Source organism: Triturus cristatus, chromosome 4_1 (assembly GCF_964204655.1).
Source record: "Triturus cristatus chromosome 4_1, aTriCri1.1, whole genome shotgun sequence".
Taxonomy (NCBI): Eukaryota; Metazoa; Chordata; class Amphibia; order Caudata; family Salamandridae; genus Triturus; species Triturus cristatus.
In genome coordinates this window covers 223,048,824-223,074,053 of record NC_140585.1, presented here as the reverse complement: position 1 = coordinate 223,074,053, position 25,230 = coordinate 223,048,824, and the positions used below count along the sequence as shown (strand labels likewise).

General features: G+C 42.3%; 1 protein-coding gene across 1 annotated transcript in view; it reads left to right on the top strand.

Annotated features, from left to right (window-relative positions):
* Window positions 1-639: 639 nt before the first annotated feature.
* LOC146854135 (pepsin A-like) overlaps window positions 640-25,230 on the top strand; it is a 109,782-nt gene continuing 85,191 nt past the window's right edge. The window contains exons 1-3 of the mRNA XM_085651901.1: window positions 640-744; window positions 4,493-4,652; window positions 7,606-7,723. Of these exons, the coding sequence (XP_085508027.1) occupies window positions 689-744; window positions 4,493-4,652; window positions 7,606-7,723 (334 nt within the window). The 5' untranslated portion in view covers window positions 640-688. The remainder of the gene's footprint in view (window positions 745-4,492; window positions 4,653-7,605; window positions 7,724-25,230) is intronic.

Genomic DNA, 25,230 nt, shown 5'->3' with positions numbered 1-25,230 from the left:
CCCTTAGGGGCCCCCGAGGTGGCTCAGTCCAATGAACTCTTAGCTGCTACTTGTAAGCTGCTGCACCATCTTACAGTTGTTAGATATAATTAGACTGCTGCTAGTATTGGAAGGCACTTGAAAACAATTGTATATTTATGTATTTATTCATTTTTTAATTGATCGCGATATCATTTGAGATTAACAGCTTTTATAACTTTGATTGGTTTTTCTTGCTATGTATATTGTAAAGGTTTTAACTAACCATACACAATAAAGATATTATTATTACTACCTAATGGACTCATTCGAATGAGTGTTGCTGTATAACTAAGCTGCAAAGAATTTGAAAACTCTGCATGAGGATTAGAGGCGGCTTTACTTTCCCAGCAGCAGATCAAGCCCTTTCTCTGTAAGCACGAGTGTAATTTTCCATTTTCCAGCCTCCCACCTCTCTTCCGGACATTGACTTTGACTGAGTGGGAGTTCATGCTGTGCGTTAGACAAGGCCTCCAGGGCTGCTCCTAATGGGTGCAGGGATGGTGCTGATTGTGAAAGGTTATCTCGAGGGCAGATTTCAAAGGAGGTGAGTCCGGGTGTGTGGAAGGGCGGAGGACCCTGGGTGGGCAGGTGAGGAGCTCTCGCTGCCTATAAAGAGCAGCCCGGGGTGTGCTCAAGGACCAGCCGCAGCTGAGCTCAAGTTGCCAAGATGAGAGCCGTCCTTCTGACCCTCACCCTCATTGCTTTTTCCGAGAGCATCAACAAGTGAGTGTGACCTTTCTCTGAGAGAGTAAATGGTATCTGGCTATATAGTAAGTTTAGCTTCATACAGTGATGCGTTCTTTCTAAAGAAGAGCAGGTTGCTGTGACGCCTTTATTTCTAAATTCAAAGTCTGTGACATAAGAATAATAACTTATTTTTTAACTTATTTTAATGAGTTTCATACCTCATCCAAGCAGTTTCTAAGCACTGTAAATAGCAGGTGTCACTATTACTCATTTTAATGACACTCAGTTTACCAGCCCCGGTAGGTTGGTGGGCTAGAAGGTTGAGTTGACCATGCTGGGATTTGAAAACATTGACCTGTCTGTCGCGGCAGATGTCAGCGGCGATCATGAAATATGTGAAAGTATTTGGCATGGTCTCATATGGCATAAATAGGTCAAAGGCTAGTTTGTTTCTTCAAAATTCTATGACTTCAAATCACCTGAATTAAAAATCACATTGGGGCTATAATTCAACCGCACCATTTTGAACCATCGAAATGCTAGTGCTAAATATGTGCAAATAAATGTGGTCAAACATGTGGCAACGAGTCTACACAAGTTATTTCCCATTTCTCTCAATTGATAATATTAATACGACTACCGGTTGCTATAACGCAAAGACAGGAATCGTGGGTTTACCACTAATTTACCAACCTTCAAATAAATAAGTGATTGGTTACCATTTAGCTTGCCTCATCTCCACAACGGCCCCCCACATTCGCCGGGATGCCTGGTTTCACCTTGGAGATACCCAGGAGGGACCATCTCACAGGGATAGCCAGGACGGGTTCCCCAGCGGTCTACAGCACCACGACGCCTGGGCAGCAGTGCGCTTTACAAAAACACATACATTACATTACATTACATTTGGTTTCTCTGTGGCAATGTGCTCTGGCAGTTATTCAACAATTCCTGGCTTATTTATGTACTTTTACTATCATGTTTCAAATCAGCGAGTCATACTTGACTTACTTGCATTGATTTTTCAGAGTCATTTGTTATATTCCACTTTATTCATATATAATGTTGTGTTATTGCTGTCAGATCCTAGTGGTGAAGGCATGAGGAAGCAGTAAGCTGCAAGGTCAGGTGTGTGATAGAATCTTACCTCCACACCAAAATATCTCACCACCGACTCCCCACATCCTAGTACCAACATTCATAGTAACCACATTCCCATCATTGAGTCTAAGACCCCTTCCAGTCAGCACTGCATACAACTGTATGCCACAAAATCATCAATGCTATGTGTAAGCACCACAGAATAACAGACCTCACCTCCCAAGGATACCTTAATGCACTGGTCATCACTGGAGCACTCACGTCACTCTCCGTCCCATCTCAAATCGCACGCCCATAAAAATCTTTCCTCTATAAAATTACTGTACACAGTGGGCCAGATTTAGCATTCTTTCACGCAGTGCAATGCAGCAATCCACCTTGCAGCATTAAAGGGCAGCAGTGCGCCATATTTACCATTATACGGTGCATTCCTGTCCTTTCCTAGAACAGGGGCACTTTTGGTTGCCTAGCACCAATTCAGGCACCCTTACATCATGGTGAAGGGGTGCCTGCATTGAAGGTAGGAGAGGTTTTGTGCAGGAAGGGGCACCATCCTGAACAAAAACAATCTAAAGAGGCATTTTCCTCTTTGCACAGGTAGAAAGAGGAAAGAACGAGGAGAAATAAAGATATTTGCCCTTTTCGTGCCTCACTTGGGGAGGCCTTGAATTTTGACACATTCCGAGGTCTACTACTAATGGTAAGTCTGGGAATGCAGCAAAATCCATGAGTGGATGTGTGGGAACACCCACACTTCACCCATGGAATGCCTCCCTGGGGCAGAGTAATGCAAGGTAGTGATTTACGTTGCCTAGCGTAACTCCAAATTTAAAGCCATGCAGGGCCTTGCCAGGTGGCCTTGCTAAGTCTCACTTAGGTTTTGCGTCATCCTTGCGCCCCCTTGCATGGAGCAAGGGTGACATAAAACCTTGATAAATCTGGCTGATAATCTATAAAGGCCATTTTGAAGACAAAAGCCAACTTCTACAACCAAACTATCTATCTGGTCTGAGACAAGAGCAGTGCCTTATTATAAGTATGTCATCGCAGCTTCGAGCTTTAACCTCACCCCAAACACCACTGAGAAATCAAAAACAACAAACAAATTCAAAATTCAAAGGGTCAGCCAGCTCAGGGCCACAGTTCGAAGCAGCATTTGACTCCTGTGTTAACTCCATTATTAGAGGACCACTGGCTGAAGGTATAGCACCAAAACACTCAAACGGGTTACAAGAAGGTGTCTAATTAAGAAACCTACTCTCGGCCAAACCATTCTCAATAATTTCCAACAATTGTTGGGTTATCTGTCATCCATTGTCATCAATAACATCCTGGAGAGGTCCCCAGGTACCCACTTCAAGCACATCTACAAGGATACAAAATCCTGGATATAACTCAATCAGGGTTTACAGCCAAATACTGAACAGAGACCGCTCTAGTAGACGTTGCAACCATTCGCTCAGAGATCGCGGACCATGGAGACAGTTGATGCTGGGGCTGCTGGATCTGTCTGGAGCCTTTGATATGATGAACCATAATATCACATCTCAATGATTGTTACCAGTGTCCAGTGTCAAACGGCTTACCAGAGAATGGTTGTGTCCTTTGTCACTGACTGGTAGAAGTAGGGAAGATCTACTCATGAAGATCATTCAGTGTGGGGTGCCCTAAACTTCGCCATTATCTCCTTAGCAATTTAATATCAACCTGAGACCACTAATAAGGGTTGGATGTCTCAATATTGAGGACAGAGTATTAATGTTCCACAAAAATTGTGGGGCTAAAATATAGGCAACAAAAATACTGTGAAAGTAAGTATATACTATTACTTATTTTTTACTCTTCCATCCACAAATGTACATCTTGAAAATGAAACGTATTACTAAGGGTAGACTGGAGCGGCTCCAAAACAGACTCTCTGCAGCTGCCCGAAGCAGATGGCATTACACATGTTTAAGAACTCCTTTCAATGGAGTGTGAATAAAATCAATATGTAGGGACGAGAAAACAGTATAAACAAAGTTAATCTTATCGTACTAATCGATCGTATTCTACCCTAAGATAAATTTAAGAATCTCAAAGTATGTCCAGCCAGTTCACTGAGGATGGATTGAGAGGTACGAAAAGTTTTACCACCCGAATTGTCCAAGGACAATAATACAATTCCCTCTCATAAGATACAATTGGTGCCCTAAAAACTCTAAGACAAGGATGAGTAAGGGTAGTTACAAGGGTCCGAAAGGGCAAGCCTAGGGTAAAAGCTGCAATCTCTGGCTATCCTTGACATCTATTTCCAAATGCTAAGTGATGTGAGATGGCAAAGTACAGCAAACAATGTACTTAAATGGAATAACAGAACCATTTATGTTCAAAGCCAGCACAACGCCCCTCCACTCTGATCAACAAGCTCCTGAGAGCAAAGCCTGAGGTGTTGATGTAGTCATAGACATTACCGCTTTGCTGGATTGTGCAGATTTTCATAACTTCCCTAAAACAGTGCAAGCTGCAAATACATGAGTTATAACAAGACTCCAAAAAAGGTTGTCCTACATGTTGTGTTTGTCTTCAAATGTTGGCTAACAAGGTTGGGCTCTTTTTGCTCAATAGATAGTTACAGCTGTGCCTACAGTGTTTTAATTTATATCTGTAAAGAAAGTTCTACTTTTCTTTTTCCTCCTCTTAGGATCCCTTTGCAGAAAGGAAAGTCCCTCAGAAATGCCCTTCGAGAAAAGGGTTTGCTTGAAGATTTCTTGGGAAGAAACCCGTACGACCTGTCCACCAAGTACCGGACCTTTTCCACGGTGGCCAAGGTGGCCAATGAGCCGCTCATTAACTACTTGGATGTGAGTAGTCCTTTCACATACTGAAGTTCATGTCTCTGTTCATGCCTCTTCATTCCCTGGAGGTGATGCGATTGGATGGTGGGTTGAGGAATGGACACACTGCGTTGAAAGTTGGGATGGCTGAACACTCAGTACGCAACGATGGATCAATGCTGAACTAGTGGTCAGTGTCGTGACTGACACTTTATATCATAGGAAGAGTCAACACTCACTAATCCCTCGGTAATATTAGCAGTTGAGGTACTTGAAGGACTGTCTTCATCGGCTTGATAACTTCTCTGTAGTCTTCATCACTCCGGATTCAAGGATTTCTTGCCGCAGTTCTTACAGTGTCAGGGGGACAAGCTGCGACAAGGAATAAGCAAGAGTCATTAATGGCTCATATTCTCACCAGATTTACTAATTGACCACATAACGCAGGGTAGCAAGCAAAGTTGCTGTGTTGCATTGAGGTAAAAGGAGACAGCGGAAATGAGCCATATCTACTACGATACGGCGCATTTCTGCTGCCTTCTAGTGCTGGTGCATTGTGTTCTGCCTAGAACAACGCAGGCGCACTTGCACCACAGTGCAAGGTTGCTTGTGTTACATGTTTGATTGTTTTTGTGCAGAAAGGGAAACCTCACTGCAAAAAAACAATCCTTTGAGGCATTTTCCTCTTTTGTTTGTACAGCACAATGCTTGGAAAGAGGAAATAATGAGGAGAAATAAAGATCATTCTCCTCGTTATCCTGATTAGGAAAGGCATAGCATTTTGATATATTCCCAAATTTACAACTCTTTGTAAATCCAGGAATGCACCAAAATCCATGGGACGATGCATAGGAACGCCCATGCTCCACCCATGGAACGTCTCCCAAGTTGAAAAGTAACGTGAGGTAGCGCAAACAGCTGCCTTGCATTACATTTCTATTAAAAGCCACGCAGAGCCATGCAAATCAGGCCTTGTCTGCCTTTGTAGATATTACTGAAGCCTTTGTATTGTCCCGGGGTTGACTTGTGTGACGCAAGGACAACGCAAAGTCTTCTTAAGTGTGGGCCTCAATCTCTCCATGTCCAAGGCTTACTTGCCACACTCCTCCACTATGAGCCGTTGTGTGAAAGATGGACAAAAAATTGTAGTCTGGTTACTTTTCAGTAATCATCCTCATGTACCCGTCCAGATACTGTCCAGTATCGACAATCCTAGGTGTGGTGTCACTGCATGTTCATGTTGTTACCAGCATATTTGTGAAGGGATCCACCAGGATATGAAATATAAACAGGATGATGTTAGTTTGTTTGCTTTCCTGTAATCCTCAGAACTCTAAGCCTCCCTCCTCAGAGTCCTTGCAGTATGCTCAACCACACTCATAATGTAATGTGTGAGAGCAAGAAAATAGTCAAAAGTGTGGTAGCCCCATTACTTTTTGGTTCATATCAGCACTCGGGCCAGATGCATCAAGCATTTTTCTCCTCGGAAATGAATCGGCCCATTTGCCATCGCAAAAAATGCTTTTGCGATGCATCAAACCCAATTTTGCGAGTCGTTAACCTGTTACCGAATCGCAAAATGGGTTTGCGATTCTCTATTTGGAAGGGGCGTGTTTAGGCCGTCCCTTCCAAATAGGGAATCCGAACAGTTTGCATGAATGTTTTGTGACCGTGAATGCGGGCGCAAAACATTCGCATATTACCACCTACTTGAAGTAGGTGGTAAGACATTTGCAAATGGGAAGGGGTCCCCAATGGGCCCCTTACCCTTTGAGAATGTTTGTAAAAGCATTTTTAACAGCAGGCAGTGGTCCCACGGACCACTACCTGCTCTTAAAAAATGAAAAGAAAACTTAACATTTTTCTTTTTGTAAAGGAACTTGTTTTCCTTTACGGAAAATAGCCTGCTTTAAAAAAAAAAATTATTGCTTTATTTAAAAGCAATCACAGATATGGTGGTCTGCTGATCTCAGCAGGCCACCATCCCCGTGATTTTTGAGATTCCTAGAGAGTCGCAAATTGTGGCTTACCTCATTAATATTCATGAGGTAGGTCATTTGTGACCCCATAGGAATCGCAGGAAGTGTACTGCACACTTTCATGCATGCCTTTTTGCGATTCCCTAATTGCGAATCGCAAAGATTCACAATTAGGGAATCGCAAAGCATTTTTTTGATGCATCCAAGGCTTCCACTTCACTTCACTCAAACTATGATGACCATCACTCTGATTGAAAAGACAACTCATGATACTAGACTTGCGGGTGATCATCATTACTTCACGTCCAAGGGTTCGTTGTCTTATCCTTTAACCGATGAGGGACGGCAGTGTTGATGTAAGGTCTGTGACAAGGAGGAAGGTGGATACGGCTGTAGTGAAGGACCTCAACTTTCCCAGTGTTCCAGGCGCATGCGGCTGGTACTCAACTGGACCACAGATTGTGTTTTAGTGATACTACTAGGGATTGTCAACAGTATGCTGAATGGGCAGTTACCATTTCCAATAATGAAGTCTATATGAAGGCCAGAACTATGCCCTTGGCTGGGACACCAGCAAGAATTAGTTGTGCAAAAGAGATTTATTATATGGGTGAGTCAAAGCAGCACAGGTGGATTGCGTCTCAATTTCTGGGATTAGTCCCAAAAAGAGGGTCACATGAAAGCCTTTATAACACTCGATAAGCAGTGTGCTTGTACCATGCTGCACCACCATCCTATAGCATCCTATATCCTATGCTTTGTGAAGTATGGAAGACAGGGAATTGGACCTGAGGTTGAAACCAGTTCCCAAATAGATCATATCCCATACACTTCTATGGAGTGGTGGACTGAAGGTCCAGGTACAGCTGGCAGCAATGTGGTTTCTTTCTCAAGGGGTTTAAGGCCAGGACTGTGTGCTTCAGAATATGTTGTTACATTCTATGCCAAAGAGCTACAACATTGTATGTCTTATAATATATTGTATATGGTTTCCCTGACAGGCGGAATATTATGGAGTGATATCGATCGGCACCCCGCCTCAGAAGTTTAATGTGATTTTCGACACAGGGTCCTCTAACCTCTGGGTCCCCTCTGTGTACTGCAGCTATCCTGCTTGTAGTAAGTACACTGTTTTGCCAATTCTGCCCTCTGTAAAGCTGGGGCAATCATTAGACTTTTAAAATGTCTAAAATAATTATGAAGAACTGTATTTATTGGTACACAAACTCTACACATGAGTAATAGATTGCATAATTGTTGTCTAGCAATGAACAAACAATTGTTGGGAAGCCATTTCCAAAGAAGTATTTTTTCGCTATGATTCCAAGACCACTGACACCGATGAAAGTCCGGGAGCTGTTGAAAGCTCAGACTCTTCTACTTCATCACAATTGTGGGATGGATGGATCATTGAGAAGGGAGACTTGCAGGCAGATTGGAAACTATGATATACTTCACCAGTTTCCTGAGTTGAGAAACAATGCAGAATTAGGAGCAATTGTGCTCTTGACCCAAATTCAGTTATATTTATTTAGTAATGGGTTAGTTAGATAGATGGATAGATAGGTAGATAGATAGATAGATAGATAGATAGATAGATAGATAGATAGATAGATAGATAGATAGATAGATAGATAGATAGATAGATAGATAGATAGATAGATAGAGAGATATATACATAGATAGATAGATAGATAGATAGATAGATAGATAGATAGATAGATAGATAGATAGATAGATAGATAGATAGATAGATAGATAGATAGATAGATAGATAGATAGATAGATAGATAGATAGATAGATAGATAGATAGATAGATAGATAGATAGATAGATAGATACATAGATAGATACATAGATACATAGATAGATACATACATAGATAGATAACTTTTGTTCAGATTAAACAATAATCCATAAAAGAATACAAACCAGACAACATTACTTCCATAGGTGCAAATGAATAAAAGAAATAAAATACAATTTATCAACAAACATCAAAAAAGCACCATCTTTACGATAAAAGTCATGTTAATCAATAACTTAAATATAGATTGCTTAGCCCTATAAAGCATCCATCATAAAAAGTTATCTGATAACAGATACAAGATTGTTCATGATTACAGCTCTAATGTCCCCTGGAACCTAGCCACAAGGGTGGTGGGAGTCTTCACATACGACTAGACTGAAACTAGAGATACAACTATACCTAACGGCACCGACCAGTTGTTCAATCGATCAATCAACTTGGATTTACAGAGCAGAGCTAATTACCTGTGAAAGTTTCCAGGCGCTAGGTTCTTGCTGGGATCGGTCAGAAAGCCAAATCTTGAGTCCCTTTCTGAATTCTGTGTGAGAGGGTGATGTTCAAAGGTGAAGGGGGAGATCATTCCAGGACTTGGCCGCGAAGCAAGACAAGGAACATCCTCTACTGTAGCTTTGGCAGATGCTGGAAGTCTGTATGTGGGCGGGGAAGCAGAGCACAGGTATCTGGAGGGATGGTGGAAGTTCAGGTGGTGGTTGATGTATGCTGGTCCTTGGTTGTGGAGGTCCTTGTAGGCAAGTGTCAGCATTTTGAATTAGCATATTTTCTGGATGGGGAGCCAGTGGAGGTTTCTGAGGTGTGGGGTTATGAGGGTCTGTTTAGGAAGGTCAAGAATCAGTCAGTCTGGTAGCTGAGTTTTGGATCATCTGGAGTCTCTTCAGGGGTTGGGTGGTGATTCCTGTGTAGATTCCATTGCCTAGTACAGTCTGCTGGTGACTAGGGCTTAAGTGACAGTTTTTCTGGTGCTGACATCTGAGGATCTTTCAGAGTAGGCAGAGGGAGTGGAAACAGGCAGAGTAGAATGGCCTGATCTGGTATTTCATGGTGAGTTTGCTATCAGGATGATACCAAGGTTGGGGGTGTGGTCTGTTGGTGTGGGTCCTAGTATGGAGGGCCACCAGGTGTTGTTCCACAGGGAGGTGTTGTTTACAAACCTCAGCACTTCCGTCTTGTCTGTGTTGAGCTTCAGGCAGTTTGTCTTCATCCAATTGTCAACACTTGTCCTGCAGTTGTGGAAGTTGGTCCCAATGGTGGAGGGGTCTTTGAGAGTGATATGATGAGCTGGGTGTCATCTGCTTAGGATATGATGTTGAGGCCATGGCATCTGACAATGTTGACCAGGGGTGTCATGTCAGTGTTGAACAGGGTGGGGCTGAGGTATGAACCTTGAGGGACACCGTCGATGGTGCTCTTGGGTTCCGAAGTGAAGGATGGTAGGAATTCCCTGGGTTCATTCTGTGAGGAAGGATGCAATCCATTTGAGGGTGTCTCCCTGGATCCCGATGTGGTGGAGTCTTTGAATGAGTGTGTGGTGGGAAAAAGGTATCAAAAGCTGCTGAAAGGTCGAGGAGTTGTTGATGATTTGTGGTCTTTAGTCAGTGTGTCATGTTCTGATCCATCTGCCATGTTAGAGCTCTATGTATGTCAGACATGATGCATTTTCTTGAATGAAATTTGCATATTCTCTACTTTTCCAGGCCTTGTTCTTAGCAGTTCTCTCCTTCTGTCTGGTGAAAATGAAATGCGGGTCTTCATTAGCTCTTGTCCTTCAGAAACAGTGACGGCTACAGTTTAATAGACACAGCAGCAGTTTCATGAATGTACAGAATCTTGGCCATGTGTTGGTGGCTTTGTTGCACATCTACACTAGGCCTCTGATCAGCTGCATTCCAAAGGATTTCTCTTTTCTCTACATGGTGATAGATAATGGTTGCTTGAATTGAGGATTCTAAGAAGCCCTCATCTTGTGGTAATAGGCTCTACAGTTCTGTCCTTACTCGTCCTTTTGTGCTTTATTTGTGTTGGCGTGGCTCCCTCCATGGTTATGGATGTGCAGCCTCCCCCGAGTGCCCCAACTGCAACCATATATGGATCTCTGATACAGATTTTTGGTAATGGGCAAGCCTGTCCAACGGTAATGCAGTCTGTTTAGACTTGGAGGGGGGGAGGAGAAAGGGTCACTCCCCTCACCTGGAATTAAATGACACAAACATGGTGGTTGAAGGATACTATTTGTTTGTTCAGTAGAATCGTTAATTTGAACAGATGTTTTTACCTGTGTCACTGGAGTTGGGCCAATTGGCCCACTCATGTGAAGTTAAGTGGCTTTCTACTTAACTCACCCTTGGCCTGCATGGAGTACTTGTAACACTGTACAGTGAGTGATACTTGTATGTCTGTTCTGATTGTGTGTGCCTGTGGATGGTACATAACATGGAGGCCTGTGGATTTCATTTAGGAAGCCCAGGGCTGGGAGAGGCTGGAGAGGTGAGGACTGAATTATCCAGACAGGAGATGTGTATTGCTGACATTTCTTTGGGCTGCATTGGGACACACACACACTGAAGAGAGTTGAGTACAACATTTTCTCCGTGCATAACAGGACTGTTTGATTCCAGGAAGAGTTACTGGTCCATGGGGCCAGGACTGATTATCAGAGAGAAAGAGAGACTGATAAGGTTGGCACTACCAGGGAATCTGATAGATAGGAAGGCTTAGTCCTTTGAAACTTTATGGGGCATAAAACAATTAGAGGGTCACGAGGCAAGCACAGGCTACTCAGTCCAACCTTGGTAATGTGGCCTTTTACTCCTGTTGCCCCGGGCCCAAAATGCAACACACCGGGGTCGGCTCTAGGGCGGTGCGGCCAGTGCCATTGCACCGGGTGCTGACTTCTGGGGGCGCCGTGTTTACAATTATGTTATAGTTTTAAAAGCACCTGCTGCCTCGTTCCGTGCGTTCAGGCCAGCAGTTTTCATACAATAGAAATGTCTAGATAATTCCGGTGATTAACGTTCTTCCTGGAGTAAGATCCGAGTTTTGTTTATTGGTAGTTGTGACTCAACCAAAAGTAGCGCAGTAGGTTAATATGCCTGATGCTATCACAGTGTGCATATAATCTAAAGAGGTCAGTGCTTTTGTCAGAGAGATCCTTTTGTTCCTTGAAGTGTATCAGTTAAAATTCTAATATAGAACAGTGAGCTAATAACTGACATCAAAGAGCTGCATGCAAACTGCAAGGTATATTATTATAATAGCGTTATGCCTTCCCCCCCAGCCTTTCATTATTCTAACCTTGCAAAATAGGCTCATTTCTGTAAAAAAACAGAAGAACAGTTCTTGTTCTTAAATGTAACCCCCAACTATTGTGTTATGTTTTAAATTCTGAGTTTGTGCTTCTCCACACCAAGCACTCTTAAACTATACTGTCTACCGGTATGATTGACAAGTGACTTCTAGACCTTATATTCCTCTGTGTTGCGTAACAATCCTATACACTGAATTACACACGTTTGATTAATTATCTCTGTGTAATGTGTGTGTGTGTGTGATTTAAAGTGCTCTGACACCATATACTGGTATGAGCGGCGCTATAAACCGAAATAAATGCATCTAAGCCAATGAGTGGTTATGGAGACACGAGGGGCACTGTTAAAGGGTGGCAGTGAAGGAATCCGTTGTGAAGATGGTCTTTGGAGGGCCGCCAACAAACATTGTCGCACAGGGCATCACCAGCACTTAAGCCGGCCCTGCAACACACTAAATAAATACACAGTCTCCCTTTAAGGCTAGTGTCCTAGCATTGAACTGGGCCATATTTCTGCCCCTTTCCCATTGTGGGCCCCTTCCCCCCTTCCTTTCTGTACACTTTGAATCTACGTCCCTACGGGAAACTCGAAAGGTGACCCAAGGTGCTGCCCAGACCAGTGTGTGCATTACAGTTTGACTTTGGCCTTCAAAAGTCAGCCTTGGACCAAACACTGCAGAGCAGACACAAATCTCCATCGAAGGCCAGGCACCCCTGCTTCAGTCTTACTTGACTGCAGCTCTTTTCCAGCAGCACTCCCACTTCGATCGGTGTGCACCTCGCTGTCCAGTGTTCAGCAGGGGCAGTGCTCACATATGGCGCCATTCTCTACCCACAGCAGCTCCTTCTTTGTGATCCTCTCAGGTAATTGGACAAAGCAGAGGCCTTTGTCATGGCAGCTTCTGGTCTTGCTTCTGAGTCCATCCATGGGTTGTGGGGACTTCAACAACACATTGATGGCTGCAACAGTCCTTTTGGCCCCCTCCTGGCATCTGCGTGTCACAGGCACCTGCAACAGTCCTGATTTGGTTGGCTCTTTCAGGCGGCTGCCCTGTAGTCTTTAGTAACCCTCTCCTGGCACACAGGAGGCCACAGAAACAGGTAATTGTCCACAGTCTCAGTTGCATAAGATGAGGGGCAACATCGTCTCAGTGTCAATGGCCAACAACCTTGGCAGTCTTTGGTGGTCCCCTCATGGCTGGTGAAGAGCCACAGACACAGACGATGACCCCAGTGAGATCAGTGACCCCGGGTTACAGTCTTCAACTTCACAGCAGCCCTGATGTGGGTTACTAACTCCCGCCAGAAAGTGGGCAGCTTTCTCATAACGCTGGTCCCAGCTAGACCAGGTGCCTCACACTGTGCTGACTGAGATCCACTCGACAGGATCCCTGCTGGTGCTTGCTCCCTCCAGGCTCCCTCTTCCTCCTCACAGGATCCACTGGTCTTTGCAGGAAGGTAGACCTCTAAGCGCTCTCTCCTCAGTGGCCATAGCTCTTGGCATGCAGGAAAAATACTGGTACTCCAGGCACAGGGTAGTGTTCTTGCCTGCTGAGTGATACCCCTTCACTGAGATGGGAGATTGGCAGACCTTGGTCCCCAGTCCTGGAGTGAAAAGCAAAGAAGTTTTGGTGATCCTCCCTGTGACAGTGTTGTTCAACCAAGTATGGGGCACTTGCTCCTACCTTTTAGTCCACACCTAGACACATATGTGATTTAGTGACTGGCCTTTGCTGGGGTGTCATCTCCTTTGAAGTGCTCTCTCCTCTGCACTACCCTTTGACCAAGGGACAGTCTGCCACAGCAGGAGTGGCTCTAATTCTGAGTGACCACAACACAGGCCAAGGGAGTAACCAGGGATTACACCTGGATGTCAACCTCCACTGAAATATGCCCCATAAAACAATTACAAAACAAATTTATGTAAAACTATATTACAAAAATATATAAATAAAATAATTCAAATATGATATTCTTACCTTCTACATTCTGTCCCATGATATGTTTGACCTCAAAATATTTGTGTCAGAATCAAGACTCACCAAAATGCCAATGATACACAACTCTACCTGAAAGTCTCCTCTGCTTCAGACATCCAACCCCTCAAACACTGGCACTATGTCATCCAGACCTAGTTGTTCAGCATCTGTTTGAAGCTCAACCTAGCCTAGAGATAATTCCTGTTACTTACTAAACCAACAAAATTACTATGGGCAGTTTTTGAGTTATAGTTCGACATCTGATAACTCCAGATTTCCTTAATTGATTTTTGTCATTTTATTGTTAGTATATACTTATTTCTTCTTTTTTTCTAAATTAGTTTAAGAATTTTGCCTTTTGATGTTTTGACTGTAGACCTTTAATTTCCCTGATGAAATAAAAAGATGTCATGAAATGCATAGGAATCCTTGAAACCCTGGCAATGAAAGGGTTGGATTGGTTCTGCTTACATCCTTAAAAAGGCCTGTCGCTTTGTGTCATAGCTGCAATGGGTAAGCCCAGGATTCCACACGGATTTCTGCTTCACTCTTAAGCTGACTTTGGTGGAATTTCATACTCTGCTCTGCCCTGGTTGATGATCTATGTTCTCACAGATTCCCTCTGTTCTTGTGCATCTGGAAGCGTTAAAGTTAGCATAGATCTTTGATGGCATCAATAAAGCTCATTGGGGTTTATTTAGCTCTTTTGGGGATCGATGGTGGCATCAGTATAACAGTTTAATTCTGTTAGTATAGCTCTTTAAAAGCATCAGTGTAGCTCTTCGCTTGCATCTATATATTTCTGCTGCGGGCTCTCCTAAACCTGACCCAGCAGTTACATTTTCATGCGCCTGTAGATTACGACTGTAAATGCCTCATCAATCTGTATGCCAGTGCTCGCCAGCTGATCCATGTCATGTGTGTCACCTTAGCCAGTATGGCGTAGTTTTATGCATTCTGGCACTTTTGTGTTCACATTTCTATTGAAAGTATAGGATCCCATCATGTTTAGTAGTCTTGACTAAAAAGGTAGGATTGGTTGAGTGTGCATGGCCACACACGACAGGTTACCACATGTTGTCCATGATTTGATGGAATACAGCACTAAAACAACTGGAAAAAACAGCTCCTAGTGGAAAAACAGCAGATTTCAGTTCAGCTTTGGAACAGATTTGTATTCCTCAATTACCAAATTTTAGGCCTATGCAAATGACGTGTCCCTATTTTCCACTGAAGAAATCTGGCCACTTTCTGTCTTGCATATATAAAAATAGAGAGAGACCCCTTCAACTGGAACAAAGGGACTGGAGTACTATCTGATAGTTTCAATTGAAATATCCCTTGTGTACTAGTACAAGAAACAATCTTATCTACACATATTATGCTATACTTTATTAAAAAATTCTTATTCGCACAACCAACAATTAAATCATATATATTTTATTGCATTTTTTCTGTTAAAAAACTAATCACATTGAACATGTGATACAGTTCTCTTTAAAACAAAAATTAATTTTTCGTTAAAACATTACATCAATAGTATAAAACAATACAACATTATATTATAACACAATTTTAACAGAGAGAAAAAAAACTATATCTAAAGACATTACAATTTGTCATCAATTTGACAGATCGCACGGAAAGGTATATACACTAAACCTGGATGAGTTCTATTATTTCATCTGCAGGACAAAGTGTTTCCACAGATTCTGCCACACAGAAACAAAGGGCGTCGACGCGTTACGATGGTATTGAATTATTATTCCATCTTTATCAAGACTAGCAATTCGGATCTCTCTGTTAGTCACTTGATAGATTATTACAGCTAACCTGTATTATAAACAGATATAGAAAAATCACCATTATACACACGTAAAATGCAAAAATAATGCCATCAATTCGCATTGTATTTTATCTATCTTATCTAATACATATGTATGTATTATCCTATATCTTATTCTATTATTTTCAACAAACATCATATTTCTCCCTATATTAGTAAATCCTACCCAGCTTTGTAGACTCTTATTCTTAATGTTCTTCCTTTTCTTTACTTTGCACTGGGGTATAGAGCATAGATATATAGTTTCTATAGGAATCCTCCTTATAATCACACTAGGCAGTCTTATCTCTCTATCGTTCTATACATGAGAATACATAGTACCTCTAATTATTGACTTGCTCATCTTTTCTCTATATGATTGATTGCATAGGATAACGTAATATCACCTGCCTCTGACTTATCAATGTGCCACAAACTATCTTTATGTATTAACTTGTTCGTCTTTTCTATATATTATTATATGCATAGGATTAAAAAAAACTGATTTTTCCTCCTTGCCCTTAACTTATTAATGTGCCACGATCTGTCTTTCAGTATGGTCTTAGTCCCATTTTTTAAGATGTAAGATTATGTCTCACCTGTATTTAAAGTTGTAGCTTTTGTTTCTCTATTATAATCAACCTTAGTATACACTTGATTCCTACTATAAGCAAACTAAAGAGACAACAATAGAAATGATACCATTAGGGAGGTCTTTCTCTTATGGCTTTGGATTTCACAATAACTGGAAATCGTTTATACCTTTCAATAATAATCCTGGATCGTCGGTTGTTATGGAAGGAATCTCTTGGTCATGCGTCTATTTAAATGTCTTTTAGTAAACGCACTGATTATACGCTCAGGTATGCCTACAGAAATTAAAGGAACACATCGGTAATTTTTGCACACGTTATTGTAAAAGAGCGTAATTCTTATATTAGATAGACTGTAGCCAGCATCCTATCGTACCTTTATGTTTAGGATATGATGAGAGAAAGAATTTTTTTCTTTTCTTATGGGGACTCTGCACCTTCTTTCAGGGAGTCAAACGATACTTATCCCCTTGTTCTCTTGAGTTCATGAACTGTTAAAAAGGGAAGTATAAAAATATATGTCTCAATAAACTCCTTGCTTTTAAAGAAAAGTATTTGCAAATTGCTGCACTACCATCGGGTTACTCTAACTACTTCTTTGCTCACCTTCAAGTGTGGGAAAAAACGGGCGGAATGCTGCATACGTCTTCTCGCGTCCGTACGATGTCGATGAATCATGGGAAAGGAGCCTGTTTTAAATACCCTAATGGGCGCTGTGATTGGTCTGAGGATAATTATTAATTAACTATTTAACTTGTATATTGTCTGCGTTTCCTATCAGTGCTGACTCTCCTATTGTTGACCCGGAAGTGGTAAAAACCCCACTGCCTAATGATTTTAAACTGAGCGCTGTCTCTACCTCGTTTCACCCATTCTGAGTGCATTCCGTTCGCATTGGTCTAAGGATAATGATTAATTCACGGTTTGGTTTACATATTATCCGTGTTTCCTAACAACGCTAGCTCTCCTATTATTAACCCGGAAGTGGTAAAAATCCACTGCCTGATGGTTTTAAACTGCGCGCTAGCACTGCCACGTTACACCCTTTCTAAGAGCATTCCGTTCGTATTTACTATTATCGCTGGCTCTCCTCTTATTCACCCGGAAGTAGTATGCACTGTTAGAATTGGAGTATGTGCTGACTCTGCCAAATTTCACCTTTGCTAGGTGCAACTCGCATAAATCAAAGTACTGCATTGGTATGCAGATATATATGTCCATCTGTGCACGGATTTTATTATAAAATTGCATACATATGCCAATTGCTTAACGGATTTATTTCAGTAAGTTGGTCACTAGGGACTGTCTTGCACCAGTCCCTCCTGCACAGCTCACCAGACTGGCAAAGGTGTGTTATGTTATGTTATGTTATGTTATGTTAATGATGCTTATAAAGCGCACTGCTACCCTGAGGTGTCCTGGCGCTGAAATGTTGCCTACATGGTGAGAGAGGTATGTCCAATTGAGAAAAGAGCCAGGTTTTCAGACCCCTTCTAAACTCTAGGAGCCCGGCTGCACTTCTAAGCTGCAGGGGGAGGCCATTCCAGGCCTTTGCGGCACAACAGAAGAAACTCCTGCCCCCCCAACTGGCTGTTTTAACGCGTGGAACTTTAACCAGCTTTGCCTCAGCTGAACGTAAAGCCCTGGTAGGAATATACCATTAAAGATTTTGTCTCATAAAGGCAGGGCCGGATCCTTCAAGGGCCTTAAAGACCATACAAAGGGCCTTAAATTCCACGCGTTGTATCATCGGAAGCCAGTAGAGGTTCCGAAGTCCCCTTCTAGCAGAGACAAACCTAGGAATACCCAGAAGGACCCTGGTGGCTGCATTTTGCACAACTTGCAGTCGGTTAAGCTGCCTTTTTTAATGTTAAGATACAGGGCATTACAATAGTCCAGGCGAGATAGAATGAGCGCAGTTATTACTGCCCTGAGGCTGTCCACAGGAAGAAGAAATGTAATTTTCCTCATAATCCTGAGGAGATGGAAGCAGGAGGAAACAACTCTGCCGATCTGATCCCCAAAGGACAGTTTAGAGTCCACGATCACTCCCAAATTCTTCGCCTTAACGGTGGGGGCTGGAGGTGTACCCAATATTTCAGGCCACCAATCAGTTGACCAAAAATGTGAGGTGTTTCCAAAAATGATCACCTCTGTCTTCCCTGCATTTAACTTCGAGGCAGTTTGCTGACATCCAGCCTGCAATGGACTGCATGAAGTTATAGCAGTCACGACCAGTATCAGCCTCTTTGCCCTTTTGTATTGATAACACAATTTGTGTGTCATCAGCATAGGAGGTCAGCTGGAGACCAAATGATCGTATGAGGGCTGCCAGCGGAGACACATATATATTAAACAGCGTGGGGCTAAGCGCCGACTCCTGTGGCACCCCACAGGGCAAAGAAAAAGGCTGTGAACAATCTTTACCCATATTTACTGTTTGGGTTCTATCAATGAGAAAAGATTTTAAAAGGGCGAGAGCCTTGCCAGTAACCCCCCTTTCGCCTAACCGGTCCAACAGTACTTCATGGTGGACCGTGTCAAAGGCAGCCGAGAGGTCCAGCATAATCAGGATAGCAGCTCCACCCCGATCTAATGCTTCTCTAATTTCTTTGGTTGATTTAATCAGCGTAAGCTCCGTGCTGTGTTCTGCGTGGAAGCCAAACTGTGTTGAATCTAAAAGACCATCGGTCTTGATAAAGGAGGTTAGTTGCAGGTTCATTTCCTTTTCAATCATCTTGGCCGGTAGGGGAAGACGAGAGATAGGCCTATAGTTGTTTGACTCCTTAGGATCCAAGTTGGCTTTCTTGAGAAGAGGAAGAATTGAGGCTTTTTTCCAGATTTTGGGAAACAGACCTGAATTAAAAATGTTGTTAAAAACAGGAGCAAGGGCCGCTCCGATGGTATTGGGGACTAATTTAGCTACTGATGCTGGACAAGGATCTAAAGGGGAGCCGGATTGGATTGCCTGCAGAAGCTTAGTGGCATCTTGGGCATCCAATGTCGCAAATCTATCAAAAGTGGGAGTTACCTTAGTGTCCTTGGGTGAGCCCCAGGCGCCCCTCTTAGTGCCATCCTTTGACAGAGTACAGAAAGAAGAGAAAATAATATCTACTTTTTCCCAAAAAGTGGAAGCTAGAATTTCACAAAATTCAGGGCTGCTCCTTGGTTTTGCCCTGATAGGTGTTGTGAGTTTTAAAACAGTGTTAAAAAGTTCTTTTGTAGACGATTTCGCATTGCTAATCTGTTCCCCCCAAAAATTATTTTTTGTGTCAAAAAGCGCTTTTTTATACTTAGAGAGACTATCTCTGTAAGCTTTTTTGGTAGAGTTAGCATACCCTTTCCTCCATGCACGTTCCAATCATTTACATTCAGCTTTATTTAGTTTTAAACTGTCAGAGTACCAGGGGGCTGAGGGTGTTGTCCTCTTAGGGGTGCACATTCTAATTGGGACTAATGTTTTACAGGCTGAATCTAACCATTCGGTATATACCTCCGCAGCCTTATCCACAGATGAGGACCAAGCGCCCATAGAGGTCTTCAAATGATTATCAAATTCCTCACTGTTAATGTTTTTCCAGGCCCTAGTTTCAACCCTAAGTATGGGTTCAGTTTTTGGTTTGAGCTCCTTGGTAAGAGAGATCTCAAAGAAAACGACTGCATGGTCTGACCAGGGGACTGGCAGAGCTCTACGGTAATGAATATTGGGATGATTAGAGAAAATTCCATCCAAAGTGTGACCAGCAGTGTGGGTGGGATCTGATACTTAGGATTTCTTATAATTTCAAATGATCAGAGTCCGTAGGATCCTCTAGATGGAAATTAAAATCTCCTAGAATGGTAAAAGATTTGGCGCTAAGTGTTCACCTGTGTCCAGCTGCCGACAACTCTAGCTCTGCTTCCAGCAAGTAAAGAGAGTTGTGTTCAGTCTCTCCCTTCTTGCACGAGGAGATGGCACTTGGCCCCCAAATATGGCTGCTCCAAATACTAATGAAGAAGAGGGGCCAGAGATACACTCGGCCAGGGATGCACAGCCGCCCTTGGCTGCATCCACTTCTGTAGCTGATGCTGTGGCACTGAAGCTAATACTCTGGCTCTCCTCACCCCGACCCTACACTAGAAGCAGCTGTGAGCATGTGGGACCAGGTCTTGGCCTCAGGGCAGGCTGCCTGGGGCACCCAAGGATGGGTTGGACCAGTGCTTTAAGTGGGCGGAAAGAGGTGGGGTTCTTTACAAGGGGTGTTGCCAAAGAAGCATAACTTGGAATCTTTCCCAAGAGGCGTCGTCTATGTGATTACGTTTGTCGCTTAAAATATATAACTAGAATGCTGTGCTTCACACAGCATGCCATTTGGCCGGTATTTTAGTGACCCTTTGTGAGTTGTTTATTACTCCATCCAGACATATAACAATTCTGAATATATGAGGCTTTCAATTAAACATTACTAAGGTCTGTGGAAGTGAGAGTGGTCTTCGGATTGTTTTATTCACTCCCATCCTCCATTCACACCTCCTCCACTTTACTCTGCACTCTCTCTCTCTGGTAGACATGCTTGCCTTTTTTCTCTATATATCTTTGTGAATATCCTCCATCTGCGGCTCTCACGTCATCTCTTTTCTCGTCAGCAGTGTGTTTTCACTCTCTTCATGTGCACAGACTTTTATTTCAAACTCCCCACACAAACAACCCATCCCCTCAGCTGTAAGCTATCCAATTTTCGAGAGCTGTGTGCCTCCTTCACTGAATGTGATAGTTGCATTTATGTGACTACTGCTCTGTGTGTTCTCGAGAGAGGCCAAGGATTGGATTAGCATGCATTCTGAACACCTTTATGACCCACTAACAGGCACTTTGAGAAACTCACACTGCCTTCATTCTCATCTCCAGAGCACTTAATTGTGCCCCATCTTAAGCACCTACCCTAAACCTGAACTAACTCAGACACCGGTGGGCGACTACATTCACAGTGTTCACAATACAAGATTCATATGTAGCGTGAAGAAAATACACACACACAACATCTAGAAAAAGTAAATACTCTTAGGGAATGCAAGAAGAAGGGAAAAATGGAAAATATAAACAAAGACTGCATTGCTGACATGGATACCTTCATGTCATTGTTGAGAAACTGGTCACTGAGAATATAGGACCCGACAGGGACCCTTTGAAAGTCAGTTTTAAATTACCACTGGGCCTGAGACCTGCAGGACCCACCTGTTTTAATGCTCTGGGTTGGACACAGCCACGGGTAGAGGGCTGTGGTGCACCTCACTACCACAGGCACAGTGACAGCAGAGCTACCACCAACCATTGAAGGCGAGAAGCAGGCGTATAAAGCTGGCTGGCAGCAGTGGTATGGGCGTGTGATATTGCCGAATGACTGCCCCACTGAAAAAGATTGCACCACGTTTCTCTTTTCCGTGCTTGAACATGACCCCAAAAGGTATGGTGTTGAACCCAGGCCCAGAGTCAATTCAATCTGTGCTGGAAGTCCTAACGAGTGTCATGGATAGTGAAAATAGGTGACCTGAGGGACTGCTGCCCTGACAAATGTGTGACTACAGGAGTGACCCCCCGCCCCCCTCCGGTGGGACCAATGGAGCCTTTGTTCCCTAAAGTATAGGGCAGCTTTTAAAAATTACCTAATACCGTAAGACCTATACTTGCCTTTAACACAGACTGAGTCATGACTATGACACAAAAGGCATCTTGTTAACCCTGATGAAGCCCCAAGGCCCCTCTGGGCTGTATGAAGGGCCAAAATGTTTTGGTTAGAAAGTAAGAACGATGAGGGAGACATAACACTCCAGCGTATCCACCCATTTTCTTATGATCCTGCCCTGTGTACCCTATAATAAAGAGATATCTTTCTGGTTTACTTTGAGGTTGTTTTATTATCCAATCTGGATCCCTCACCCATCCAGAACAAAACATTCTGTAGCATCTCCCTCTTCTTGAGGTCGACCCCACTTTGGAGGTATTATTCGACCAAGGAGGGGTGGAATTGCTTATGATGAAGCGCGCCTCAAGAAGGTTAGTGAGGTTTTTCCCTCCAGTTTTATAATGCCCACATTAAGACTTTTATTTCAAAAAACAAGAGCGACACATATGTCCTCGTGAACTGGGTATTTGCAAGAAGCAAGAAACAATGTTTACAAGGAACTCATTTTATACACCATTATCAATAGATCAAGCAGAATTTACTCGCAATTGGTTAAGTCAAAATAACCTAAAATATATTGAATCACGGCAACAATTGATTACCAAATCTAATAATTATAATATAATATACAGTTGAAGCCCAGGAAGAAGGTATTATTTACTTCAGCCGAAGTAAATACGATGTATTTCTTATTCATCAAATACAAAATTTACATTTATTATTACACTACAAGCACATATAGTGAAAAGGGTGAAAGGGTGAGTCCCAGTGAAGTGATCTTAGCCTAAAAAGTGAATTTCAGTGAAATTGAGAAAAGGTCATTAAAAACAACAAAGAGGAGCTTCCAGTAATATGATGAATCTTTCTCGCCCTCTCTTTGTAATGTCGACGGCGTTTTGACCCACTCTGCTTATGGGGTCTCTTCAGGACAGCTTCTCTGGGGACTAATATGAAGAGGAAATCTGTGCGAGTAGTGAATATGTGATATTAGCGGGCTAGGGGTGCTTAATGCCTTACCTATAATTTGTGTATATGGCTCTAAGTGTTGTGCCCACAGCTGGGAACAGGAACCTCTAGACGATGCAGGGTTTCGACTGTATTATACCAATTCAAATCAGGGCCTACACATAAGAAACAAGGTAAGTTTCAAATTGTACACGCATTGATTCATGCACATTAACCTAAAACTAACTTAAACTGATTGATTGCTCCTAATGAAGTACTGTGTCTATTGAAAGACTGATTCTGAATATCTAATTAGAAAAATATAGATATGAAAAACTATTAAGGCACGTAGTAGACCACGAGAATATGCTCTCCTAAGTGAAATTGAGACTGGCATATTCACTGATACTTATATGATACATGGTATCTCATAGTACTGCAATGATGGCCCATCTCTCATCAAGGCCACGTTTATGCAACTGCTGCTCAGCATAGTAGAATTGTATCTTTACAATGAGGTTTTTTAAGTAAATTACTAATAGGTAACCATCAGGTTTGTAATGCCGCCTCATATTCTGTCAATAATAGCGTGTCTTTTAAAGACCCTAACTGTACACTCTTGAGCACAACTAAAATGTGACCTCAAACGAATTATAGAAGGAACAGCCACTCATGGGTACATAGTACAGGATAATTCTAACTGGGTCATGGATTGAGCGGTATCAATTTCTCACATCATCCTATCGAAATAATGAGCAATAGAAAAGAAAGTGAGCGCCACTAACGCATTAGAGTTGGCGTAACTCTGAAGATACGGAATACGTAATGAGCGTATGATGATTCATACACTGCAAGAAACAAACATTAAGCAACCAATTAATGAGGAGTCAGGGTAGTCTGCACCTACTCATAATTAACGGTATCACAGTATAAGTTGCAGAAGGGAGAATTGAATATAGACGCCACTTACACATTAAAGTTAGCGCTTCTCCTTAATTTATCAATTTCGTCATGAGAGACAGGATACACGGAGTGACGAACTGAAATGACACGTAAGAATAATTACTTGGAGTTCTAGATAAGGAGGGGGTGGACATGCTACAGGTGAAGTGTGCGAGTACTTACTTAAGCATCAACCGGTCGAGTATCTCGACGGAAGGTCCCTGATAGACTTGGAGACTACTTTAACCCGGAAGCTTATAACCTGAGTTCTGTATTTCTACACATGCACAAAGGAAGCCGGCAGGGAAAAACATCAAGCGGCCATCTTGGAATGGTCAAACTACCGTTCTTCATCTAAAATATTAAGTATAGTCACATGGTGGAGCGAATAAAAACGTTGAAAATGTAGACAAAAGTCTAAGGAAGGTGCCGAACTATATTGACGCATACGATTAATATTATAATTTCAGGATGGAAGAAGGAATATGCCAGGGGTGTATCCTAAGCGTCTCGGATTTCTCAGTAGAGGATCCCCATTTAATGAGGAGACTAATAGCTAACAGGAGATGTATAACTAATTTTCGTGTTAGTCGCACATGTGCAAAGCGAGCCGACGAGAAAGATAGATCATCATACGGCCATCTTAGAGAAGCCAGAATACCATTCTTCATATGAGACAAATCTAGTAATCACAATTATTAATCGTAGTGATGTCATAAGCTAACATAGATCAAGAATCACAAAGGTGTCTACAGATAATACAAATTTAAATGAACACATGTATACATTTGATTATCCATCATATACTTATGATTGTAAACATCATTACGGAAACATGTCATGCAAGTATATACATGTTATATGTGAGCTTGTTTAGCAAGTCATCATCCGTTTCCTTCATATATGAATAACAATTTACTCATGTATATAAATAAACAACATGAGCACTATATTGCATAATTTTATTTTTAAAAATCATCCAACGTGCCAATATGTACAGTGATTGACTCTAGAAAGGGGAAGAATTAGAATGACGATTTGTTATTCAATACACTCTAATAACTTCTAATACAGCTAGTTCAATACATTTCTAGTAGAGTCAAATGTCTTCTAACAGTCAGAGCCCTGGCTAATAGAAAATGATATAGTGTACATCAGTGAAGGCTAATGAACCTACGCCATTCTTCTAGACTGTTCAAACCTCTCTGTGTAGATGCACATTTATCAATCCATTTACATTCTAAGGATTGCAAAATTAAGGAGATGTCACCCCCTCTAGGAGGTAGCCTGGCTTTTTCTGTCACTTGCCATTTTATATCATCAGCTGAATGTGCTTTCTCTTTGTAGTGGTCTACCAGAGGGGCATTATCTACCAAACAACGAATTCTACTTTGGTGTTGGCAGATGCGTGCTTTCACTGGTTGAGTAGTCTGACCCATATAGATCAGATCACAAGGGCACCAAATACAGTAGATGACATTGGATGTCAGACAGTTAGAGAATTCGCGTAGCGTAACGTTTATGTTGCCATGCGAGAAAGATTTGGT